Source organism: Malus domestica, chromosome 07, assembly GCF_042453785.1.
Source record: "Malus domestica chromosome 07, GDT2T_hap1".
In the NCBI taxonomy this organism is placed as follows: domain Eukaryota; kingdom Viridiplantae; phylum Streptophyta; class Magnoliopsida; order Rosales; family Rosaceae; genus Malus; species Malus domestica.
The window spans coordinates 36023942-36032095 of NC_091667.1; the positions used below are offsets into that span (position 1 = coordinate 36023942).

Sequence of the window (8154 nt, forward strand, 5' to 3'; positions counted from 1 at the left end):
ACACAAAAAGTTGATTACATTGCTAATGCACTTTTTAATAAAGATGGGTTTTGTGCTTGTGTAATTTATCTTTTATTAGATAGTGTATCACCAGGGTGATCGTTTTTGTGTTTAAGTAGTATTACTCATTAATGGAATCTGATTTTAATTGGTAGTAGTCCACTGCACTGAGTGCTTATCATCATCAGATTAGGAAGAAAGAAGTGAAACCAGAAGACAAAGATCTCCTATAATTATGTAGTTTATTGAATATTTAGCTTACTAGGTTATTTAAATAAGTCCATCTCATGAACCCAACCCTAGACTTTGGCTTTCTCATGGTTCATCCCATTAAATTAGCTGGCGATGTGCAAATTCGATTATATTATTAGGACATCTTGTGGACGATTTTGATACGTGAATAAAGAATATATTCTTTTGTATGTATATCTTAAGTTAGATGTAAGAGGATATATCTTCGATTCTATGTAAGAATTGCTTTGATAAGTTTAATTGAAAGACGAGACAACTGCATACGTAAGCAGATTTCATGAAATAGACAAATGATCATCTAGTTCAACCTGCATGGTGTGGTGTGCCATAAGGTCAAAAGGGGGGACACATATATTAGGTTTTAGTACAGAAGGGAAGATGGCGTGGAGGAGCCCATGCGTGAGCGTTTTGAAAAGCTTAATTTGAAGGCATTGTACCGACTCACACTCCAATTTCAATGAATCTGGGATTAGGTTAACTGGCTAGGGTAGAGAGTTTAATAAGTTTGAATTTTCCAATTTTATAGATTTGAGTAATTAAGGGTGGTTTGATAACATTTCTTTTCTAGTTTTTTTTACTAAAAACTCGTTTGATAACTACGTTCATATTTCAGGGATGAGTATCATCTTCGGATTATCTTTGTGAGGATCCTAGGGATCCACACATCTTAGCTATTCATCGTATATCGTCCGTCCAATTTTCGTTAGGTACTATTTATGGAATCCGGATCCTCGTCGGATCCTCTTTGTGAGAATCCAGGAGATCCGTGAATCGTGTCCGTTCATCGTACATCGTGTGGTCATAAATCATTTTAAATATTTTTATTTAAAATTAAACACAAACAACACTTGACAAAAACTGACCGCATGACATACGATAAACGAACACAATTCACAGACCTAGGATCCTCACCAAAAGAATCCGGATAGGATCCTGTTGGCTATTTGTGTTTAATTTTATATTTAAAATTCAAAATAATTTCTGACCACTTGATGTACGATAAACGTTTAAGGATCCTCACAATTTGAATTTGAATAGGATCCAAATCCAGTTTTGAAAACTCAACAAAGTAGCTTTCAATTTTCATTTATTTGAAAACTCTAAACTGAAAGTAATTAACAAAGAAGTTAAAAACAAATGTGAAAAATGAAAACAAAATGGTTACCAAACCACTCATTAGAATATTGTCTTGTTAAAAAAATATAAAAAATTCAAGCCAACGGACAACTTGAAGTTAGTGACTTTTTTGTGTGAGTTTGCAACAGTATGAAGGATAAATTTTTCAGTTTGTCAAAAAAACACAGCTTGATACACCAAGTGTCATAATACAATTTGATGAAGAAAAAAAATTCTTTAAGTTTTCAACCAATTGTGCTATTATACTTAGTTTACCAAACCGTGTTCCGGACATTGAAAAATCTCTCTAGTATGAAGGGGGCTTACAGAAAACGAAGGGACTGTGGGCCTATTGGTACAGTATTACAAGTGATTTTTTAGTGAACACATCCTGATAACCAAAAGTGTGTTATTACAATTTGTTGGAAATTTGAAAAAAATAAAATAAAATAAAAAACTCCAACCAATTGTAGTTATGATTCATGAAACTTGGTCTATGTGGACAACATTTTGGGCACGCTCAAAATTTTCTTCAGCATAACAAAAAATGGACATTATTCAAATGTGTAAAACTTGCAATGGAGAAAATTCTCAATGTGTATATGCTCTGTTAATTTCCACTTTAGTTACCACTTTTCTTACCTCCTTTTATATTAATATCTTCACCTTTCCTAAAGCATATCATTAATTTTCTTGTTGAGGGTATCTTTGCTTCTCGAATCTTTGGATTTACGATGAAGATCTAGTAAGTTTTGCTAGAAATAGCAAGAAGAAAACACAATACGACAAAAGATTAACTTTCCAAAAGGTCTGATTTGAACAAACGGATATCTATGACTTTTTCTTCACAAAGCTTTGCTATATTTATATATATATTTGTCCCGACTCTCTCAAAGCCAAAAGCGTATCAATAAGAATGATCAAGGTCGGAGCAAACGGTTACAGTGGCAAACAATTTGGTGATACAACCAAAACCAAGATATTTGTCGGAGGATTGCCGTGGGAGACTCGAGTCGGCACCATGAGACGCTATTTCGAGCAGTTCGGGGAGATCCTGGAGGCCGTTGTCATCACTGACAAGTTCACAGCAAGATCAAAAGGCTATGGTTTTGTAAGTTTACTGCTTGGTTTCTTATGTTATTGCTTTAGATTAAAGTTTTATAGGTACGTATCGATACAGAATGAACGTCATGCACAAAGAATTTATGTTTTGAGTACTGCCGTTATTAGTTTTTAGATATATTGTTGGTTGTTGATTAGGTAACGTTCAAGGATCCAGAATCAGCTATGAGAGCTTGTGAAAACCCTAATCCTATCATCGATGGAAGGCGAGCTAATTGTAATCTTGCAGTCCTCGGTGCACAGAAGAATCGTCCAACCACTCCTCAGCCTCAACATGGTCTGTCTCTTCTTTAGTTTCTATGTGTTTTTGTGAGAAAACCTTCCATGCTCTAGGGATTTCGAGGCAACGGTATCTTAAGTCAATCACATATACTGTTAGCCCATTATGCAAGATAGTTAAAGCACGTCAAAGTGCATTATTGACTTGAAATATTGTCGCCCTAGCATTCCAGGTGGACGTAAGTTTTTCATGAACTCTAGTCTGACCTAATCTGGTGTGTGTTAATCTTTCAGAAGTTGTTGAGGGAATGAAGAAAACCAGATCATCATCCATACCTTTCATCAACACCTATTTCCATCACTACAACCCCCAATATGCATTAATCCCTTATTCGACTTACGGGTAAGAAGACATAATTAGTGAAAATTTAGGCACTTAATTTACCTAATTATCTTCTTAATTCTGATAATCCGATCCTCTTGGCTTTCAGATATCCAATTTACCAGCAAGACAATAACGTTGCATTAATGGTTAGTTTACTTGTGTTGTTTAATTCATCTAAGGATTAGACCGGTTGGTCATGGCATTGTGCCTGCCTCCAAAGTTCGAATTCCCGCCCCGCATCTGCACTAATAGATTCGTTTAAGCTGACAAGGACTTTAACATATGAAATGCAGAATTATAATTACACCGGATATGGTGGCTGGGGGCAACAGCAACACTACTATCCTTATCCTGGGGTGTACTATTATCCGTGTGTTCCAGTACAAGCACAACCTGGACATAATAGTCCAACAACATCCAATCCCAGACCCAAACTACAGAGCTTACCGCTTGCACTTCCTACAACTACAGTCACAGGTACTTACTCCAACTTTGGTCTCTACTCTAACTAGTCCAGTGCATTCTAGTTATATATCCAATGCCAGCACAACCCGTCGCCGGGAACCGCCAACAACTGCCTCCGATTCTGCGAAGAGCTCATCGACTAATGTACGGTTATAAGGTTGGGATAGAAAGGGCCAAAGAGATGCAATAATACATTCCCTGTTACAGACTCTGTTCTTTTAGCTACTTGATTCATTCATACATTTTTTCATTGTCAATAACCCAAAAGGGAGCTGATGACAAAATTTCGTAGATATTTTCAGTTTTTGTTTTCAAATACGAGTTCTCTGTGGTCTAGTTGCCCCTTGAGGGCGTTGTTCGATGAAATTTGGAGTCAATGATCAAACCCGGATGGAAATTGTATGTCGTACGAGAATTAGAATAAAGGATATACGACCAGGTACAAGGCAAATTATCTCGACAAGAGGACAAGGAAAGTGACTTGTTAATTCTTAATGGATTACTTAATACTGTTAGGCAATTGTCTCACTTACGAAACCACTGCGGCGATATCATAAACCAATAATGCACTATCTTTTCTTTAAATTTTAATATTTTTGTGCGTTATTAGTTTCGAACACTGCCACAGTGGCCTCCCAAGTGTAGGTTAGTCTCTCCCACAAAACCTACCTCCATAGCAAGTATGTGGGAAGATATTTGGGATCAGGGATCTCAAATGTCAACCCAACTCTTAACAACTCGAAAGCCAAATGTGGGTGAGATTAGAATGCCAAAAGAGCACCTAGAAAAGTTACGACCGGCGAGCTCTTACGAGTTTCCGGTCGTGAGAAGCATCATAAGCATTTGAGAATTTCAGGACTATGCCTCTAGATTTCATAACAAAGTAAAAATTAAACCATTAAACTCCTCAGAAATCCATCCAACTCTACAAGTTTGAAATAAACCCACAGATAACCCCGTGTAGCTCCCAACGATACCTTAACAGTAACCTAGACAAAAGCACAGATAAACACGATATGCCGAAATACAAGTCTCTGTGTATGCTTACGGTTGATATATCTATCAGCAGCAGATTAGTCAAGGAAACATGCAAAGGTGGTTCACTGCGATGGAGAACGAGGGGTACGGGGTCGAACTGGTGTCTTTGAGGGGCTTACCCTGCATGCATAATACATAAGAATGAATAGGATGTCCAAAGTAAATTGCTGCTAAAAGAAAATTTGAGGTGTGGGAGGTGGGGGATGTTGTGAGGAGATGTAACTTGTAAGCTAAACATTCTGCCAAACTGACCTTATCGGTAGCGATCCCAAAACCACACCACTACAGTTAAGAGCTGCAATTGCGCTTTCAGCCTGCGAGAGTGAAAACACAGAGCACAACAGAAAGTATGAGTAGACTAATAGACAACCTTCAATCTAACCGCACTTCTTTAAACAACAGAAGGACCATTTCCTTGTTCAAAATAATTTATGATCTTCAAAATAGTTCACCAATTAAATCAAAATATTATTGGTGACGGTGATTTTGAACATATATATGTGCAACAACAGACCACATCAATGATTTGCAATCAATTTGGTGTTAGCCATGCCCATACAACTCCATTTCAGCATGTTTGGAGAGCAGATCGGATATGCATACACGCTCACAAAGCACAGAACAGAGTGAGGCCGATGAGTGCTAAAAAATCCAACTTACATATAGAAGGGCCACTAGATACTTACCACAGTAAATTCAACAAAAGCAATACGAGTGGAGTGCTGATAGTCTCCAAGCAGCCTCAGGCGCTGAACCTACACGAGCCAGAAAAAAGTCCATACGATAAGATTGCAATTTTAGAACAAGAAGTAATCAAAATTTGTCACAGAAAGAACTACCAACCTCTCCACAAAGTGATTCAAAAAAGAGTTTGACATCAGCTTGAGTAACCTGCACGAGTAAACAAATAAAATCAGGAAAAGGCACACCAGTTCTGGTCCTAGAACCCTAACGAGACTGGAAAGTTGAAATTACCTTCTTGTCAATATTCGTACAGTAAATAGTCCTTGAGCACATCTCACGCTCATCCTCAGACTAAATCATATAAACAGAAGAAACCCAAGTAAGAACAGGTAAAATCAGTGCAATTCAATGAATCACTTTTTAACACTCTTGGCAAAAATGTTGATGACAAGCGGTAAAATATGGTCCTCACCCTTGGCAAAAATGTTGGGTTAACCGGTGCAATTGCAGTTTTTGAAGGCAGCACCCTTACTGGGTAATAGCCAAGCATGGTTCCTGACAGAGTTAGAGCATTCCTTGCACCGTCTGCAAGGGTGGATAAAAAAGTTGATTCAGCACATCGAAATCATAACAAGACCCAGACTTATCAATGAACTAAAGTATGTCAGCTTTTGATATTACCTTCATCTGTGAACTCAATGAAGGCAAATCGAAGAATCGAATTTGGATCACCGCAGACACGACAGTCCACAACCTTTAGGAAGGAAAATTCAGATTATAATCCACCATTCTAGCATTATCTATGTTGAACCAGTACAAACAAGAAAACGAAAAACTTGGTTACCTGTCCACAGCCAAGAAAAAGAGCAGCCAGGTTCTCTTCAGTAACCTGATACAGAGTAAATTGAGTGTCAGTCATACAAAGATTAACATTGGCTGCATAAAATTTTAAAAATGTGGCAACAAACTACAATGCAACTATTACCTGTTGATCAATGTCAGATACATACACAGTCCTCCTAATCATCTCCTCCCTCTGAGCCAAATTCAATTTGTAATAGTTCTTACGCCGACCTTGACTATAACCATTCTTCTTCTGCAGACGAAGAAAAAGGAAACAAACAATAAGCAAAGCACAAATAAACAAAAATTGGTAGTTGATCAATGAAATTTCTAGATAACTAAAAGTCGAAAAAGAATAAAAAATTTCATATGAACCATCATCAAACACAAGGAAAAACAACCAGACAAAGGGAAAACAACACCACTTTGTTGGTCAATTAATTTCCTGCATTTTCTCAGCAACCAAACAGAAAAATTTAAACTTTGGTAAGGAAATGGAAGAACCTCACATACCTTCCTACCCATTAGTCCATTGGCATTGCCAGAGTTACTGTGCATTACAAAACCATTAGTATATCCATACCCACCAGCAAAATCGAAGCCGCCGTTGTTGTTGACAAGGGAAGGAGGCACAAACTCCTCAGCCATGGGATTCAACTTAGACAACAAGTCCGCCAAATCTCTCATATCACGGTTGTAATTCTCATCGCCTTCGCCATTCAACCTCTGATCAATCACATAACCATCAGACTTGGCCTCCTCCGTCTGATGGTTATCGACCCCCCCATTGGAATCAAACCCATTTGGGGTCTGACCCGATGGAGCTTTGTGATTGTTAGTGGCGACTGAGAAAGTTGTCACTTTCTCCTGCTCCTGAAACTTCCCCTCGACACTCTGATCGTCTCCGTTGGACTGTACATTGGACTCAGCACTCAGAGCAACAGAGGAATCGACTCTGGGTTTTGGGTTTCCGAGATCGTTCTGTGCATTCGGGTCCGACGACACTGCTGTGTTGTCGAAATTTGGTGCATTCTCAGCAACCGCCATGATCAAAGAACAGCAACCCCTTTATTCGATTCAAAGACTGGATTTTTAGACTTCTCGAAAATTTATCACACCAACAAAGACTAAATTGGATTTCTGCAAAATTGTTACCCAACACTACTGGTCATAAAAAATTTAAAAAAAAATTTAACACCTACGAAGAACAAAATTGAATTTGTAAACAGACCCAGATGATGAATTTCACAGGAAAAACTTACCCGGATTTTTCTAGTCCAACTCCATTGAAATGAAATCAAACCCACCTCAAGATCGCTTAAGTACAAGAGATTAAAAAGGCAAAAGCAACAAAAAGGGCAAAAAAAGCCTGCAAATTTGATAAGGAAATGGGTAATAAAAAACAGAGCACTACCTTTTTTTTTTTTTTCTTTCTTCTTATTCCCTCTTATTTATATTAAAAGATTATAAATTTCAGTGACGATGAAAGACTCGAGAGCGAGGGAGCAGAGAGAGGAATAAAGGGTGTTTGTTTTTGGTGCTTGGGATCGTCCGTTTTACGCAGAGGAGAGAGAGCGAAAGGGCACTGCCTTTTTGGACCTTCTCTTCTCTCACAACGTACCAAAATGTTGATGATGATGATGATGCAAAAATTTAGATGATTTGGAAAGAAAAATACCCACCAACCCAATTAACTTTTATTTTTTTTAATTTCCACAATAACCCATGTGTTTTCTTTTCCACACTTTCCCATTTATTTATACACAATTAAATATGTAAAAAATATATAATATTATATAGATAATGACATGCATCGAACATGTGTGACCTACATCCATGCGTTGAGATGGATTAGGGATAGCATATATGGAAATAAATTAAGTAGGGTTCATTTTACTTACCATATCAATAAAGTTTTGGATATGCATCCATCCCCACAATGTTTTTTGCATTTTTCTGGTCAGAAAAATAATTTTTTTAGTGAGGTTGTTTGTCACGTTATAATCCAAAATAAGTTGTCGACGTTAAAT

At 37.5% G+C, this 8154-nt stretch overlaps 2 protein-coding genes across 2 annotated transcripts; one reads left to right on the forward strand and one right to left on the reverse strand.

Annotated features, from left to right (window-relative positions):
* Positions 1-2156: 2156 nt before the first annotated feature.
* LOC103410323 (probable RNA-binding protein ARP1) lies at positions 2157-3877 on the forward strand. Its single transcript, XM_008349041.4, has 5 exons — positions 2157-2479; positions 2629-2767; positions 3004-3112; positions 3201-3240; positions 3388-3877. Exons 1-5 carry the CDS (start codon positions 2285-2287, stop codon positions 3604-3606), a joined length of 702 nt encoding a protein of 233 aa, XP_008347263.1. The 5' UTR covers positions 2157-2284; the 3' UTR covers positions 3607-3877.
* Positions 3878-4430: 553 nt separating this feature from the next.
* LOC103410324 (polyadenylate-binding protein-interacting protein 11-like) lies at positions 4431-7769 on the reverse strand. Its single transcript, XM_008349042.4, has 11 exons — positions 7387-7769; positions 6638-7264; positions 6267-6377; positions 6126-6170; positions 5963-6035; positions 5754-5866; positions 5573-5632; positions 5441-5488; positions 5284-5352; positions 4850-4911; positions 4431-4717 (listed from the first exon to the last, which is right to left on the reverse strand). Exons 2-11 carry the CDS (start codon positions 7169-7171, stop codon positions 4660-4662), a joined length of 1173 nt encoding a protein of 390 aa, XP_008347264.1. The 5' UTR covers positions 7172-7264; positions 7387-7769; the 3' UTR covers positions 4431-4659.
* Between the last annotated feature and the right edge of the window lie 385 nt (positions 7770-8154).

Bases quoted from the DNA above. Each gene is read 5' to 3' on its own strand.
- LOC103410323 (XM_008349041.4), top strand. From the start codon at position 2,285: ATGATCAAGGTCGGAGCAAACGGTTACAGTGGCAAACAATTTGGTGAT. The intron at 3,113-3,200 runs GTAAGAAGACAT...CTTGGCTTTCAG, and splicing joins ATCCCTTATTCGACTTACGG to ATATCCAATTTACCAGCAAG. The intron at 3,241-3,387 runs GTTAGTTTACTT...TATGAAATGCAG, and splicing joins ACAATAACGTTGCATTAATG to AATTATAATTACACCGGATA.
- LOC103410324 (XM_008349042.4), bottom strand. From the start codon at position 7,171: ATGGCGGTTGCTGAGAATGCACCAAATTTCGACAACACAGCAGTGTCG. The intron at 5,353-5,440 runs GTTGGTAGTTCT...TGGCTCGTGTAG, and splicing joins TTGAATCACTTTGTGGAGAG to GTTCAGCGCCTGAGGCTGCT. The intron at 4,912-5,283 runs GTAAGTATCTAG...TCACTCTCGCAG, and splicing joins CTTTTGTTGAATTTACTGTG to GCTGAAAGCGCAATTGCAGC.